Below are 17,655 nucleotides of genomic sequence, written 5' to 3'. Positions count from 1 at the left end.
GAGAAGCATTAACAGTATAGAGTTCAACTCAACATCCAAACTGTTGTGTATATACGACTCAAGACTTGTTTACAAAATGTTGTTTATTTGTTGATTTTGGCCTGAATCTGGATTGTATTTCATGGAATCACTGAGATCTTTACAAGACAATGTTCCTTATTACCATGTGGGTGTTTTTGCAACAACAGTGGTGATCAGTACACAGTGGAAATTTAACTTAGAGACTATCAATAATATCTTAAAATCTCTCATTTACCATCCTGAGATGGAACAAATAATATGCTCTAATTTTAAATTAGAAACTAGAACAAACATTTGCTCCTTTACCACTTTAATAACCGGTTTAAATGCAGTGCAATTTGGAGAAACAGCTGGCATTGAGGTAAAATGTGTTTAATTATTGCCATCTTGGTTCCTGCTAAACTACAACAGTGTGATCTACCTCGGGGCAGTAAGGCAGCCCAGTTTCTCCTCAGGGTTCAGGTCATCAATGAATGTGAAGTATCACTGTCTGAATCTGAAAGGAGGGTCACCTTCGTCTTAAAGGGGACATGTATTGCTCATTTTTAGCAAGTTTCTACTCAAATATGTTTACATGCTTTAATGTTCTCTACACTAAAGAAGGCATTTTAATAATAATTCCTCTTCCAGTTTGAATTGTAGTGTATAGTCAGTAACTTCAGGGAAAATATAGTGGTTTGAGAATGTAAGAACTAGTGTACGTTGTTTAGCATTATGTGCCGACACAATGCTTCTGTGCGATCAAACTTCAGCACAGGGGCATGTTTAACTTCTTGGTCCTGCGCTTGAGATTTGAAACAGTCCTCTCTGAGAGAACGGCTGCAGTGCTGGTGCTGAGGAGCCATTTAGACCCTGTTATGTCGCCATATCAACAGATGTCGCCTTTGGCCTTTGAGCAGGAAATCACGCCCCCACTATGCGTCTTCATCTTCACAGCTGGCCTCAGAATAAGAGCACTTCTCTGAGTGGTAGTTTTGCACTCATTTCCATCATTTTAAAGTCAGTTACTCAAGGTTTGGCTCTTTTTGGTCATCCCCCTGCCGTCCCATTTGGGGATCCGGATGAGCAGCAAACCTACAGCTGCCAGAGCTAACACCACACCCAGACTGGGGGGGCCACAAGGGCTGAATTCCTGAGCCAGACCTGAGAGGAGGGGGGCCAGGACCCGACCGACGGCTGTCACCGACTGCCCTGCCCCGATCAGAGTCCCGCTGGCCTGGACCCCTCCCCTCTGCAGCTCCAGGTCTGTGATGCACGTCCGACCGATAGAGGTGGAAATGGCAAAGAAGGTGGAGCTGACCAGCACCTGCGACACGCTGGGGGCCGCAGCATACAGGAAAATGAGCAAGCAGGTGAGGATTGTGGAGTGCAGCAGCAGAGCGGGCATGTTGTTCCCATACAGCTGCGTGACGGGCCCCACCAGGAACCCAGCCAGGGCCCCCAGGGTGCTGCTGTAGCTGATCAGATAACCCGTCACCTTCGGTTTGAGAGAGAAACGCTCCTCCATGGCCAGGGAGAAGTTACTGTAGTACAGCATGATAGCTATAGCCATCAGGAGGCGCACCAGGAAGAGGTCCCACATGTCGGAGGAGGCCACCATGTGGATCTTAGAGCCCACTGAGGACAGCTGCCTCCAGGCCGGCTGCCGCAGAGACACCTCCCTCCACCGGAGACGATCTCTGGAGCCCGGCTCAGACTCTGCTGACAACACTTGGCAGTGACTATTTGCATGAGAGCCATTGTGCACTGACTTCCTGCAGTTGTTGTCAGGACAACTTTTGCTCGTGGCGTTGTTGGAGTTGGTGTCGTTGCGGTGTATTAGCGTCTCGCTCCATGGTAGCATCCAAACAAGCCCTGGAATGAACAAATGCATCATGTCAGATACATATTTTGGCGCCCATGTCTGAATTACATAATAAACATGCTTAATAATCAGCTGATAGCACTGTAGAATTATTTCTGACTTACAAAGGTCAAGTATTATAACATTTTGTTTGCAGGGATCATGTATCAATGTATTATTATAGGAAATAAATACATTAAGAACTTTTTGTAATGCATTTATGTGATTATAAGTTACTTTGAGTTGTCATGTTTGCTTTAAATAAACTGAAAAAAATGAATTTACTTTAAAAATGGTCAGCAATTATGAAAGTATATGATACTTGGACATTGATATAGTCATTATAAAATACTATAGGATAATAAACCATTATGCATTTGTATGACTACTTATAATAATATGGTGCAATAAGCTGATTCTAACCCCGATATGTAAATAAATTTCAGTGGTCAGAGTTTTGTACCCACCTGCATTAGCCAGGAAGATGACTGCACAGGTGAAGGAGGAGGTGTAAAATCCGCCCTCGTGCTCCGTCAGGTATCCTCCCACCACAGGACCGAGGATGAAGCCGACGCTGGAGGCTGCGTTGAAGTGTCCCATCACCAGGGGGCGCTCTGCCTCAGACACCAGGTCCGACAGCAGCGCTCTGCAGATGGACAGGGAGTGCTTGAACAGCCCTGAGACAGAGAACAGTCACAGTGAGGATAACACCAACCTGAATTCAGAAGGTAGAAGTGGTAGCTTTGTGCAAATTATGAGAATGGGAATAATTCACTAATAGGTTGCCTTAAATGATTATATTTTACCACAGAGGAACTTTCTCTAGAAGGTTTGTTTTGTTGGTTTCAGTACAATTTAAATGAGACGTAAACCTTCAATAGCTCTTCTATTCTGCTTCAGCTCAATTCTTAATACCATTTTTTGAAAACACAATAAAACATTAACTTCAAATAAACAGTTAGACAAGTTTGTGGTGTTTTGGCAAAAGAATAGATGCAATTCTCTTCAATGTGCACACTAACTTGCATGTGGGATTCTCAGTGAAATTGTCTTCCAATCTTCCGAACATTATTTCTGATTTGAGCAATCACATGCAGAACACTTCATAGTTATGGTCAGACATGTACTGACATAATATGTGGTTATTTCACTTTCCGTTTGTCCTTGTGAATGTTTATATAGTGTGAATATGGCTTTACATGAGGGATCAAAGGTGAGCTTTATGTTCACAGTGCAGTGTTTGTACATATTAACTTTACCCAGTAAACTTTTCCCTGCTATGGTCCTGAGTGACTGGTTGTAAAGATATTAGATCATTTTGGATCTAAAGAATATCAAACAACAATGCATTTATCCAAATTTGCTCATTTCAGTATTTACTTTATCATTGAATTTAAATGGTAGCAGCTTTAATTCAGTTTTAGCAGAAATTCAGCCGTCATTGATTTTTTTCCTGTGACTTTCCTACTGTGACATGTCAGTGTGCCCTCGGTTCAGGACTCACCCACAGGTATCCGTGCGAGGACGAACAGAGCGATGCTGCTGGACATCCCCAGCAGACCATAACCCAGAGCACTCAGCAGCAGGCAGGTCAGCAGAGAGTACCGCCGTCCCACCACGTCACTCCAGCTGCCCTGCCAACCACACACAGGAAAATAACACACAGCACTTTAGAAACACTTTACAATGTGTTTATGGATCATTTGTTCAGTCCTTTGAAATGCCTGTGTGTGTGCATGTGTTGTTAGTCTATCACAACAGAATGAGAACTGAATTTGCCCTAGAGAGAATAAGTTCTTGATGACAGATGCCAACAAATGAAGACAAACCGAAGCCAGCCTGTTAAGTCTTTATCTTTTCCTCATCGCTCTCTGACACACACACACACACACACACACACACACACACACACACACACACACACACACACACACTGATGAATCTGATGAAATAATGACATTAGTACCAATTGGGTTTGCTGTGTCCTGGGTGTGCCCTGGTGGGATTATCATAGAGACCCAGCTGTTCACATATCCCTGCGTGTATCAGGCTGTAACCGGCCTGCACGGGTAACCAACAGATGAATCCTTATCCGTTTAATTTGTCGCATGACCCCTGAGAATTAAACCAACTTTTCGAGATGGGGGAGGCAGGAGAACGACGTGGAAAACGGAGAGTCTTGATTCAAATGGCATGTTTATTTTAGGGTACATGGTTTTAATCATCAAGGTTGAATCACAGAGTAAACATCTCATAGGGTGTCCAATGGTAAAAATATGAATTGTTGTGTAAAAAAAGGTGTGTGTGTGTGTGTGTGTGTGTGTGTGTGTGTGATGAACTAGGAGTAGCTCGAGTGAATGTGTGGAGACTGGATGTATTTTGTGACCACAGCCTAAAACAGTGTTTATTGTTTTCATAAAATACCAGAAATGACATGGAATGTAAGCATGCCTTGTCAAGCAGGGAAGGCCGGATGGAGATGGAGATTGTTTTTAGGCAGAAAAAAAAGTGTATACTTACAACTATTGTGCTTGAGAAGAGCTGCAAGATCCCGTATGTAGATCCTGCAGAAGATTCATATTTGTCTTTAATCACATTATTAATTTAAAGCACAGAGCAGACGCTATGAGGGTTCAGACTGCAACAAAACCTACAGTATTACAACAGCACAATGGGATATATTGTGGATCATCACACAGCACACACACACGGTATACAGTACACTAAGTCATACATAAGTTAAGCTTGTACACAACACTGCATTGAGGGCATGATCGTGGACTGAGAGTTCAATTTATTAAAACTTAAAAGGAGCCCTATTAAACATTTTCAGGTTCATATTTGTATTTATTTCTCTACTGGGACATGTCTCCATGCTTTAATGTTCAAAAAGCTCTTTATTTTTCTCATACTGCCTGTGCTGCAACACCTCTTTTCACCCTCTGTCTGAAACCAGAGGCCAGTCTGCTCTGATTGGTTAGCTGGCTGGCTCTGTTGTGATTGGACAACTGCTTAGAGATTTCCCACCCTTAAGCTTATCACGTACAATGTGTTAGCCAATAGAAGCAAGAATGTTACATAGTGATGTCACTGTGTTACAAAAGAACACAAAAGAGTCAATTGGAGGCCCAAAAAAGCTTATTAGGGTCTCTTTTAGAAAGAAATCTGTAAGTTTGGCACTAATATTTACTGTAGCAGTATACAGTATGTGGTGCACATTACAAATGTGTTGTGACCTCATGACAATAATGTTCTTGATGTATGACTTGATAAAATGTTAGATTTTGTGCCTCTCGGTTCGTGTTAATTCTGGCTAGCAGATAATTATTTGGTCATGCGACTTTTTAGAGCCTGTCAGCTTATTAAGCGTGACTCTGGAGTACATCTGCAGCTATGGTGTAACTTAACTAGATTACTACTTACCTACAATACCAGCCACAGTTGGGCTTGCTCCAAGAGCTTTCACATGATGGCTCAGCAGCGGGATGATCATGCTCACCCCAAACAAATCCTGAAGACAATAAGGAAATGACGGAGAAGGATTGAAGGAATGTCCCCAGAGGTATCCATCTGTTATTATTATCAATCTTAAAATCATTGAAGAAACACTTTTGAACAGAAGTAAACAGGAAAAAAACAGAGCATTGCAACACAATCTGTTTTTCTGCATTGCTGAGATCAGTGCAGCAGCTCCTGCCAAACTCTTGATTGGAGTCACACAGCAGTTCATACAGCGCTCTAACACTACTCATTACACTAATTGCTTAACTTGCAGAAGCATTACTGTCCCCAGGAGTTTCTGCGTGCCAAAAACCTGAGCTGCCTGGATTCTTCTAGTACCCTTTATCACATGAGCTGGAAGGTAAAGTGATGTAATGTAATGTAAATGTTTGCACATCATCTTGAAAAACAACTTGGATTCTCACCATGTTCAGAGTTAAACAGACTTACTTGTTTATGAATGAGTTGGGTTTCACAATGTTCTTAAATGAAAGGACAGCGATGCTTTGAATAGACAGCAGGTGTCCAAACAACCTGCTTTGCTCCTTTTATATCTTCTCCAATTTAGAAGCTATACATCTCGTTCATTTAGGGTTATATATGACACCATACACACCATGTCTGTTTGTATGTACAGATAGCATTACATGATTTTATTTCTAGTGGCCAGAAAGTATTATTAGTGCATCTTTAAGAAGAATTTCTAAAATAGGGGCTAAACCTCAGTATGTCCCTGCTTTCTACAGTACATTTTATTGTATAGTAGCTTTACAGATGTGTCTGCAGTTATCAAAGGTAACACAAAACTTATGATCAAATGAACTACAAACCCTGCTTAAAATGAGAATACCTATTACAGTTTAGGATGTGGCAGGTGACTGTTTTAAGGGGTCTGTGCAAGGATGTTGTTTAGGTTAAATTTGAGTTATGCTCTGACACAGACTTTTTGCTCCTGCATGAAAAATTCCTGAGAAAATATGTTAATGTTTTTTGGCAAACCTTCATACATGCACAATTCAACAGACTTTAAACACTTTAAAGAGCTGCTTTGCAAAATCCAAAGCATAACATTTACATTTGAAATCACATGCAAACACCTTGAGGATGCCTGGGCCGTTTTTGCATGATCTGAACATCAAGCTCATGTATTACATCTGAATTGTTTTGTTTTTTTACATCATACTACCATTTGAGCTACGAAAACATGACACGACAGTGTACACTCAGTACAGTCTCGGTTAGCTACTCACCATGAAGCCCACCACATAGATGCATTGTATAATCCTCGTCCGTCCTCCTGGTTCCTGATATAAGGTGCTACATTTCTGGTTGTTCATCCTCCCGCAGTGACAGCACGGCTGCAGGGAAAGCGGAAGCGCTCATCCGCTCCACTGAAAACTATCGAAACACACGGAGCCCGGCTGCGTCCCGGTGGAGATTTCATGTGCAGGGGTCCACGAGAGACTTCTTCGCATCAACTGTCTAAAGAAATACGGTAAGTGTAAATATATGGCAGATTTCGAAGAGATAATATTCGTCCTGTGGTATATCTGACTGTTTGTGAAGAGGTTGATTTCTCAGGTATTGAACTACCGTGTTGTCTGGTGTGACCTATGAGTTGACTCCCCCGCGGATTCTCGAACAGTTGGTATCGTCCTCTGACGTCACATTCCTGAATCAGGAAATTCTTATTCATAAAATACAGACAAAACATAAACATTACCTTAAACCTTAACAAATTACAACATAAATCAAATGCCATACATATGCAACAAGTAAAGATAAATGATCTATATTGATATATTACATGGGCTGTAAATTATTAAAGCAATGAGAACGTTTTGAGTCTAAATGTTAGGATACATGATATCAATGAAATCAACGAAAATGTTTTTTATCAAACAGGATACTTGTTTTTTGGAGGATAGCAAAAAGACTAGACACTAAAATAAGAATCAAACACACCAATAATACAAACAATTACACATTAAACAGAATACACTGTATATATCCAACAAAGTACATTTCTCAGATCTTTAGATATTGAAAACAATTTTAACAAAATGTTTTGCAAGGATAAACTTGAATATCGAACTCGTTTGTTGCGAGTATTTTGTTTTTACCTGTAACATTTAGAAAGTCTGAGATTTCGTTTACTTTTCCACCATCTGCTGGACAAACTGAGGCACGCAACATATTAAAAACGGCACAAAACACACGCACACACACACACACACACACACACACACACACACACACACACACACACACACACACACACACACACACACACACACACACACACACACACACACACACACACACACACACTTAAATTACAGTCGCTTTGCTGCCATATTCAAATATTCCAAGCCATGGACTATACAACTGTTTTACAGCAAAAGCAAATATTTCCCATCCTTTTAAGTTTGTTTTACATTTGAGTTATAATCTATTTAGTTAAATGAAATGAAAAAGTATTTTCTTGTTTCTTCAATTAACTTAAAATGTTGGAAAGCTGAATCACTGCATGCTTGCTCTCTGACACATAAACCACAGCCCCATTTGCACAACAATTAATTCGTCCTTAGTCTAAAATGTGTCCCAGTCAGGAGCACACACAAACTCCAAAAATTGGTGGCAGATTAATAAAATAACATAAAAGATATTTAATTGAATGTTTCTTTCATCAACCTCAAGGCAATTGTTTACTGTGTATAATGACAACAAAAAGATGCAAACAAAGCAACAAAAAATAAGCTATGGGGTCTTTTGATTCAAATAATATCTATAGTATGCTATATATATGGCACTGGGTCGAATTAGGTACAGTAATAATGATGTGCCGTTATTAACTGATATGCTAATTAACAGTTTAAATGTGTTTTCTGTGTATTGTCTAATAATTTGAGACTCAAAAAATGTTAATTTTGGAGAAATTGGTATTACATTTCTATAATTAGTAATTGAACTGTTTATAAACCTGTAGTTAAAATGTACTTCTGTTTTCTGGGGGTGTGATGCAGCTGAAAATACCTCATAAGTTAGGCAGCATTTACAGTAATTTTCATCCCCTTGTTTACAGGAAACGACATGTGTCTGTTTACATGAGTGTTGTCGTGGTGTGGCAGCAGCTTACAGCAGGGTGTTGTGGAATACTGAAACTCTTCTGTCCTTTCAGTCTCCCCTTGCCCTCACATTCTCGTGCAGACGATGGGTGTCCAGTTGCCGCCGGTTATTTCTGCGCTGATCCCCTCCCTTCACACTCTCCAACTGCTCCACACACTCAGTGAAGAGGAGTTAGTGGAGGAATCAGACCCCAGAAATAGCCCAGGGTGTTGGTTGGGTGGGTGGGCTGACTGCGGACCCCAGCAGGGTCCAAAGGGAGTCATGTGCACAACCTTGTCCTCACATAACACAGACAGAGACACAGGAGAGGATCCATAAACCCTACACCAGCTGGAGCACAGTGGATGTACTTGAAGGAGTTTGCTTGCTGTAGTTGGAGGGGAAAGTCAGACTGAGTGTGGGCATCGCAGACACCGAGTCGCTGGCCTATCCCGGACCATGAAGCTTAATGTGGCGTTGTGTTTTGCGGGGTTCTTCGGGGCGTTGGCAGCTGTGTTCACCCTCCTCTCATTTGGGACGGATTACTGGCTGCTGGCCTCAGAGAGCTGCCACCCAAACCCTGACCCTGGAGATGTTGGTGGTGTGACAGTAGAGGTGGGTGTCCAGAGAGCAGCAGATCAATCATCGTTTGTCATGTCTGAAATAATAGTTATCATGTGTTTTAAAGTTGAAAAAATATTCATATTTGTAACCCAAGGAAATTTGTAAGCCAAGGAAATTTTTGAAGTTAGCTGCTCTAAGTACACAGACAGTACTTCTATTATATTAAGTGGTGGGGGAAGATCTCAGATCCGTCATGAAATAAAAGTATCATTTTAAATGCTAAAAAACTCCTTTACAAATTAAATTCCTTTATTCTAACTCTTACACAAGTAAAAGTATGGAAGTAATAACAGTAACAAGTACTTTGTGTATCAAAAGTGAAAGTCAGGAGAAAAATAGCCTCAATATGTTCGATTATAATACAGACAATATCAGAAAGAGTTGAGTGGTGGAGTATCTCCTCTTCAAATGCAGTGGAGTAGAAGTATAAAGTAACATTGAATGGAAATACATATGTAAAGTACCTCAGAATTGTCTATCAGTAAATGACTTAAGTACATTTCTTACTGTCTATTTAAAAAAACAGTTGCTCCAAACGTTCTCTCATTAGATGGGTGCAGTGTAAAGAGGACTTCTTCATGTAATCAGACACTGTTGCATGTAGTGTGTGTGCAGCTATGCAGAGATGAGACTTGCTATGATAGAGATACAAATACCAGTAGTCCCTGTGGCATGGTGCTGTATTAAATATCACCGACCAGAACATACTTAGCTTTTCATAGTGGGCAGGGAAACTGGAATGGAGACATGATATCACCACAATAACACCAGAGTGGCAGCTCGTAGTAAGGGAATGTGATTCATTTTCAATTAAATCAATCCTAATCAAGGCAATATAAGGTGCGGGAATAAGTGCAGGATTCTCAAGAAGACTCTTATTATTGAGCGGACATTGTAGTTGGATTTTCCCCTTAATAATTTGTTTAAATATATTTTAAAGCCTGAACTATTCACTTATTTAGAGGAAAAGGAAATTATTGTGAGGTTGTCTTTTAAAAATAAGAATAATTTTGTGAAAAAGAAATGTGTTTATGGTTTTCTCGACTTCTTTTGACCCCTCAGATTTATATTGTTAAGGGTTCCTGACCCCAATACTGTCCTTCTACAAGCTCTTCAAAGGCAGCTTTCCAAATAAAACACCCTTTTTTAGATGAACATAATAAAACATGAAGGTCCAACTTTATTACAGCCCTAAGCCTTTGCTCTGAGAGAGGATTTATGGATGACCTCACAGGCGATTTAGGAGTTTTGATGAGTATTTCCTGAATGGCGACACCCTTGGTTTGCACGCTCGCTCGGCACTCACAAACCTGCTTGAGGTTAGAGGCGCTGGCTCAGCTCATTCCTGACCTGACAGCTGCACACCTGCCGCACATGATCAGGGACAGCTCTCAGGATTCCTTCACACAGAGTGCATCCATCAGTATGCTTATTCAAACATTATTCTGCAGACTTAATATGTTAAGTAATACATCATTATTCTCTCTTTTCAGCGGGGCGATGTGGTGGTGCAGGAAGGCACTCCTCGCATCACTCTGTACCATGAAGGGTTTTTCTGGAAGTGTTCGTTTGAAGGCAACGCTGATGATGACCACCTGATGTGGAAGCTGTGGTTCAGTAGGTCACACAGGACTTGTTGCTACCTTAGTTAATTCATCTTTTTTAATTGATGCCTTTGATTTAACTTTCTAATAGTTTCCACTGTTTTATAACAAGAAAAAGATGAGAAAAGTCGCAAAATCATTCATTTCACTCTTGTTTTGTTTCTTCTGACCGTATTAAAACCACCTATGAAGGAATGTATACATATGAGGCAAGGTGTTTTTAATTAGAGAGCAACATTTGGACACTCAAAGCCCTGTAAATACAACTTGTTTGCTGTTAGGAAAACATTGTATTTGCATTTAAAAGCAAGAGAAGGTGGAGCAGTTAAAAATGAGAAAGGCACTGCATTTCTTTAAAAGCAAAACATTAAAAAGAAGCATTTTCGGTTAAAAACAAGTCAAATAAGTTATTGAAAAGTAGCATTAAACATTGATTTTTGAATCCATGATTTGTTCTTTTTGAGTATGGAAGTAGTATAGAATACATAAGGCACATTAGAGTGATTAGCATACAAGGTTTTTATTGCATCACAAGAAATAAATGTATGTTTTATAAGTTATATGCCAGAACACATGTGGCAAAAAGGTCATCCACAGACAAGAACATTAAGAGTATTTAGTACTATACTGTGACATTCCTATAGTTTGGGGTCAGAAAGTACGTTCTTATTCACATTTAGATATCAAATCAAGAAACAGTTTGAAAACTCCAGTGCCTTGAATACAAATACACTAATTAGGGATATGAGAGGGGTATTACTGCTTTAAAAACATTAACCCCAATCACAGATTACAACCGTACAGAACCGCATAGTTTTTAATCTTTCATTTTCCTATGACTGGTTCTTCTCCCCTCCTTGCGAAGTCATTGAGTTCAGGAAACCAGTCTGATTTGAGTCACATGGCAGCACGATGACTCAGAATACATTTCAGTTTTTCATTCGCTGCCAATCCATCTATAAAACTTGTATGATGCTATCCTGCAGAAACTCTGCCAGTATAGCTGTTTAGACGCTTTGCCATGTGATGTTATTGTGGTTGTTTGTCAGGTGATTGCGCGTCATCTATTTCCAGATTTTCTTGCTTTGAATGGTGGCTCATTGTCAGAAACAGCCTCTGGCACTGAGCGACCTTGTGAGGGTCTGAGGAATTTCACATGGTGGAAGGAAAGAGAGAGAGAAGAAATGAAAAACATGAGGGGAAAACTGCAGGATAATCATTACTTTCTTACACTGTTTCCAAACTTGAATCCAAAGAGATCGCAGTCAGAGTCTTAACCTCATACTGTTGATATTTTGCACGTGTAAGTGATTTCCTCTACTTGTCCTCTGTACAAAAACAGGCTAAATAGTTGTTAAAGGGGCCCTATTATGCTTTTCGGGACTTTCCCTTTCCTGTGGTGAGTTATATAGGGTTCTGTGTATGTTAATGGTCTGCAAAAGCTAAAATCCCAAAGTTCCATCCAGAGTGAGTTTCTCTCCCACACACTCCCCCCACTGCATGAAACACCTCCATTGGACTCATTTGTTTACTACTGTAACATAGTGACATCACTATGTAACAGGCAGTATGAGAAAAATAAAGAGCTGTTAGAACATTGAAGCATGGAGACATGTCCCAGTAGAGGCAGAAAAATACAAGTATGAATCTGAAAATGAGCCTTATTGGGCCCCTTTAACGTATTCTTTCTCTCCCCAGCAAATCAGCCTCACTCCAAAGAGTGCACGCACGCCTACCTCTTCCCATTCCCAGTGTCTCATCAGACCCACAATGCAACAGAGTATGATTCGGCCATCAGTAAGTGTCTTCTTAAGTTATGTGGTGGTCTCTGTGTGTAGAGATTGAGTTTATATTCTTCAGTGATACAATGGCTTTGTTTATAACATTTCTTGGTCCAGTCTACAGAGGCTTCTGGAGCATCTTCATGCTGATCGGTGTGGCCGCTGTGTTGCTCGGTGGTTTATTCATCATCTGTGCGGCTCCTTTTGCCAGCCACCGTTTATATAAAGCAGGCGGCAGCCTCTTCCTGGCATCAGGTGAGCTTTTAAATGGTTACAGCTACCAGTGGAAAATCTCAAAGCACACTTTTTAAAACCCTTGAAGTTTACTGAATTTTCTCCCATTGTATGCTGCTATTCAAATGAGGATTTTCCTTAGAAAACACAACCTATTGCATTATTAAAGATTTGACCAAATGTTCCCTTTTTGGATTGTGAAAAATTAAGTGAAGTGGGAACTCCTTTACCTTTTGATTCTAGAAGTTTCCTTGAATTTCTCTCATGGTTTCAACAAGGAACTGTTTTTGGCCCAAAATGGTAACCTGTATTAAAAGAAAACAGACGAGAGATTATTTTAAATTACTAAACTACCTACATTGGGAATAAAGTACCTTAAAGAGCCTCATTAAAAGAGAGTGTTGCTAACCTCCTAGTGTCAGACTTAAAAAGCAGTCACATGGGACATTGTCTACAGAACACGTCGTACCTAGCTTATAATACTTCTGAATATTAAGGACCTTTAACTGTCGTGGCTGATTAAATATGCATCTCTATTTGGATCCAAAAGTGACTTTAAATCCTCCACTCCTCCCCAGGCCTCTTCCTGCTGTGTGTGGTGGTGATGTACGTGCTGTGGGTGCAGGTGTTGGATGTGGTGGACCTGTACATCGTCCACCAGCGGTCCACAGTGTGTCCAGACTTCAAGCTGTCCTTCCACTACGGGCTGTCCTTCATGTTTGCTCCCGTCGGCATCTTCTTCTGCCTCCTGGCCGGCCTCCTCTTCCTCCTCATCGGCCGAACCATCCAGATCCACTGCCACTGACTTCCCCCAGCAGCAGGTTAGATGATCGGACTCATTGTTTTACCAACAGACCGGACATTTTCCCTTCCCTTGTCTGCTGTGTAAATAAAGACTATTTATATGGAAGCTCTGGATATAAATGATCTGACAGGATAAAAACATTGCTACCATTGTTAAGTTCACACACGCATATCTGAAATGACAAAACATTTAATTTAGCTGATGCTTTTATCCAATGCTATTTACATTTGGTGCATTCAAACATGAAGGTACATCCCCAAATAGAAAGTGTGAAAATAGTTATAAGGGTTTTGAGTGAATGCTAATTAAAATGATCAGGAAAAATGTGGTTAAGTAAAGCATTTTCTTTATAAACTGACACAAACACCATGTTATACTGTATATTATGCTTTGTATAGTGTTAAATAAAGACAAATTAAATAAAAGCACACATTAAAAAGTCTCATGCTTCTCCAACAATGAATATAATAACACAACATGCAGTGCGATAGACATAATGGTTCAAGAAAGTTGCACAGCTGTACAGAAAAATATACAACAGTGGAACAGTGTGTATGTAGAACTCAGTATGATCAGTATTTTATTTCTAAGTCTTTGCTATGCCTTGTATTGTATCATGCTGCTGCAACACAAATACTTCCCGGTTTGGGATTCATAAAGTAATTCTTATCTTATTTTATAAACTCGAAGCCTGTGTTATAAAAAAAACAACACCATTTTTTTCGTATCCATAACTAGAAAAGGTGTCCTACAGATCATGAAGCCCCTAGAGAAAATGTGAGCTTTGTGATATTGCTTAAACAGAATTGACTAGATTTGAACACCAGTGGGTTCATTGATACGGAGCTCTGCGGCACAGAGACATATCACACATGTGTTTGTAGGATCAGCGTGTCGTTGGTTTTGGTCTTTTTTTGACAATAAGAACAATGTAAATGCAATCAGATCATGCTGTAACGTCATTAAATATTATATTTCACTGAGTGTAACAGCTTTATCTGCAGCTATGTACATATCCTGAAACTATGCTGTTATTTGTTATAACTTCCGTGGTTTCGAGCTTGAAGTCTGACTTTTTAAGTTTATTTAACTATCACATGTTCATGTTGTTGAGTTTTTGTCGTCTTTGTTTGTGTGTTGACACAACATCATATCTGTCCAAATGAATGTTGTTTTTTTTCCTGTTATCTGTTTGCCAATAAAATGAAGAAGTAAGGCAGAGCTGTGGTGTCTTCAATGGGTCACGTTGTGTCTATAAAGCAGAGTCAAATAATTCTGAAGGAATGTGTGCTCCAGACACCAGGCTTATGCCAAACATCTAAAGTCCAATTTGTACCAGTCAAGAAAGAAATCCATTTTAGATGCGAAATGATCAATATTTCTACTCTGTTAAATCAGTACAGGGTGGCAATGTGAAATAATAGATGAACAGTGAATATGTTATCAGACTTTCAGCAGTGGAATACATGAATCCTTTTTCTTGTAATAGAGATCTAGTAATCTACTGCACATTAACCTGAAACACCAGAAGATGGCACTGCTGTGTCACTTAATTCACACATCACTCTCCACCCAGAGAGGCATAAACGCTATTTTGCTTATCTGGAGTCTATGTGCAGTGTATGTGCAGTATGCATTTAATCACAACTTGAGAGGAAGGTTCTGTAGATGAAAGAACTCACACCTAGGCTGACAGACGGATGGTAATTTCACTCTTGAATGGAGCATTTGATCAGGATCTGAATGGACTCCAGTGTCGTTCCTCATGTGTCTGTATCTACTCTCTGCCTTTTCGAGCTTTATAATGTGCTTATCATACATAGGGTATTGTATCTGTGGACTGCCAGGATGCAGGATGCAGCGGCACAATGCAAGGCTTTGATTACTTTGTGAGATTGACTTTACCTTTACAGAAGATTCTTTAGGATGGAGATTCACACTTCCAAATTTGAGAAATTCAAATTGCTGTCCGCACTGCCACAGCAAATTTCTGCTCAGCCTTATGAGAAACTATACCAAGGTACTGCAGATCAAAACTCTTTAGAAATTGAGTGTTTAACAGAGAGAGGACACCGGATAATAAAAAAAACGTGGATTTCTGTTGATTACTAAATGCAAGTAAAACATGAAAAGTACAGTTTTGGGAGAAGTACTCATTTACTCCTTAAAGTAAAAATACATATACTATGGTCTTCAAATACCCCAAAATAAGTAAAAGTCCTGATGGGGAAAAGTAAAGTATGCATAAGTCCAAAATGTGTGTTATGCAAATTGTCTGCAAAGGCTACAATCCAAAATGTGGCATAATGGGTCTCTTTAAAATAATGATTTGACAGTGTCTCAAGTTTGCTGTGTTTGGAAAGAGTTAGTGTACAAAGAGGAGGTTTCTTTGCATTTTAATATGTAGAAAAAACGAGTAAAAGGTGGTTTTGGGCAGAAAATTACCTATATGTATAAGTGTATTGGTGTCTGCAGGTCACAACCAGAGGCTACATAGGTTGGTAGATGCTAATAAATAAAAATAAATCATGAGATAAGATCACAAGGATTTGACGTGTGTCCGTTTAAAGTGATCCTTTTTTGTCCAATTCTTCCTCAGGAGAGAGATTTATTATCTGGTGGACTTCCTGGTTTAAATGAAATCCTAATAAGATAAATAATAATAAATAATAAAAAAAACATAAATCATTTCTCAATCCATGTCTTTAAGATAGTGTAAGCCAGTGTGTGTGTGTGTGTGTGTGTGTGTGTGTGTGTGTGTGAGAGAGGTTTAATGCAGGTGTGTTGCAGGCCTCCTCCTCTTCCTGCAGAAGGAGAAGCGGGGCCTTGCAGCAGTCAGTAATGTCATCAGACTCCCAGCTGAATTCAGCACTGTTCTGCATGATTGCCCATGATAATTGTGTGTTGATAGAGAGCGCCGGAGATGGAGTATAATTTCCACCGAGAGATTCCTAAACAAATACCTGTGCTCAGCAGAGGGATGGAGTGCAGCAGGAGGTGAGGAGGAGAATAGCGGATGAGGGGAGATAGAGGATGAGAGGGTTACACTTCCACAGGAGGAGGAGGAGGAGGAGGAGGAAGCGGCTCACTGCAGGTTTAGTCTGTTCATAATGCAACCACAGCAAGGCCAAGACACTGAGCTTAAAAAATGAGAACAAAAATGTCTTAACTTTTATAAATTCAAAAGGATTATGCAACAGATAAACCATTACCATAATAGTGGAGATGCGTGTGAATAAATTATAACATGACACAATTATCTGCCTTATAAAATGTAGGAAAAAACAGTTGAGTACTCAAAACCTGATAAAACCTGTATTTGTTTTACACTTTCAAACCAAAGTTATATTCGTGCTGTATATACAAACTGAAGACATAATCATGCTGAGACAATACAACACAAATAAATCACTTTCCTTTCACAGTTCAGGCGCATTATCTAAATAATATCATTTGTGTTTTTAAGACCTCATTTAATGTCCGTTTCTAAAGTTTGACTGTTGAACACAGGATGATGAGAAAAGTGCACTCTCAGTGTTTGTGAGCTAGAGGTGATTGTTTCCACATCCCTCTTGTAAAAGCGTCATATTATACCTGGATCGGCTTTATAATTAATTAGTATATGTACGTGTTAAACAGGTGAATATGAAAACACGTACATGTGTAACCTGAAAATACATAATTCTGCAAGATGAAGGACGAATATCCAAGAACAAACGTTTTTGAGTGATGGTCTTTAGAAGTGACCGACATTAAAAGCAAAAACCTTGTGAAGAAAAACCATTCCTCTTTTTTTTCCAAACGTTTATTTTCACGATAAATTCTTTGGTCCAATCTGTGGTCACATCTTCAACAATCCTGTATGTATTTTAATCTCTAATGAGTGCACACAGCATTCCAGAAATAAAACCTTATTTAAAACCATACTTAGCATTACCCTCTGCTTCTGCAATCACAGCCTCTCAAAACATATATTAAAACAGCTGAGAGCAGTTTTTGAACAAACCATTGAAACATTGAGAAGTTTTTGTTGTGTTAAGTGAGTCTACAAGAGCAAATCTCAATCAGGAACATACGCTTACAGTAATCAATGGACCTCTGAAAGAGTCAGTGTATATAGAGAAAGTCTCTTTG

The 17,655-nt window shown here is 39.7% G+C and overlaps 2 protein-coding genes across 3 annotated transcripts; one reads left to right on the top strand and one right to left on the bottom strand.

Annotated features, from left to right (window-relative positions):
• Positions 1-65: 65 nt before the first annotated feature.
• On the bottom strand, positions 66-7,052 carry mfsd9 (major facilitator superfamily domain containing 9). Of its 2 annotated transcripts, XM_063887536.1 has the most exons (7): positions 6,959-7,052; positions 6,616-6,847; positions 5,288-5,375; positions 4,385-4,428; positions 3,369-3,498; positions 2,332-2,541; positions 66-1,875 (listed from the first exon to the last, which is right to left on the bottom strand). In XM_063887536.1, the coding sequence occupies exons 2-7, from the start codon at positions 6,700-6,702 to the stop codon at positions 1,022-1,024; spliced, it is 1,413 nt and encodes a 470-aa protein (XP_063743606.1). In that variant the 5' UTR covers positions 6,703-6,847; positions 6,959-7,052; the 3' UTR covers positions 66-1,021. The 2 variants fall into 2 exon arrangements, with proteins under 2 accessions (XP_063743606.1, XP_063743605.1); XM_063887535.1 differs by lacking the exon at positions 6,959-7,052 and having other exon boundaries at positions 6,616-6,940.
• On the top strand, positions 6,740-14,742 carry tmem182a (transmembrane protein 182a). The gene is given in 7 exon segments (XM_063887537.1): positions 6,740-6,860; positions 8,547-9,088; positions 10,591-10,714; positions 12,400-12,498; positions 12,600-12,737; positions 13,295-13,497; positions 13,499-14,742. Coding segments are annotated over 6 exon segments (768 nt in total). The 5' UTR covers positions 6,740-6,860; positions 8,547-8,932; the 3' UTR covers positions 13,547-14,742.
• Positions 14,743-17,655: the final 2,913 nt, after the last annotated feature.

Source organism: Eleginops maclovinus, chromosome 7 (genome assembly GCF_036324505.1).
Source record: "Eleginops maclovinus isolate JMC-PN-2008 ecotype Puerto Natales chromosome 7, JC_Emac_rtc_rv5, whole genome shotgun sequence".
Taxonomy (NCBI): Eukaryota; Metazoa; Chordata; class Actinopteri; order Perciformes; family Eleginopidae; genus Eleginops; species Eleginops maclovinus.
The sequence above is the reverse complement of the archived record's forward strand: the minus strand, read 5'-3'. Positions and strand labels throughout refer to the sequence as shown.

Coding starts and splice junctions, on each gene's coding strand:
- mfsd9 (XM_063887536.1), bottom strand. CDS start 6,702: ATGAACAACCAGAAATGTAGCACCTTATATCAGGAACCAGGAGGACGG. Junction 2,542..3,368: donor CCTCGCACGGATACCTGTGG/GTGAGTCCTGAA, acceptor TCTCTGTCTCAG/GGCTGTTCAAGCACTCCCTG. Junction 1,876..2,331: donor CATCTTCCTGGCTAATGCAG/GTGGGTACAAAA, acceptor TGTTCATTCCAG/GGCTTGTTTGGATGCTACCA.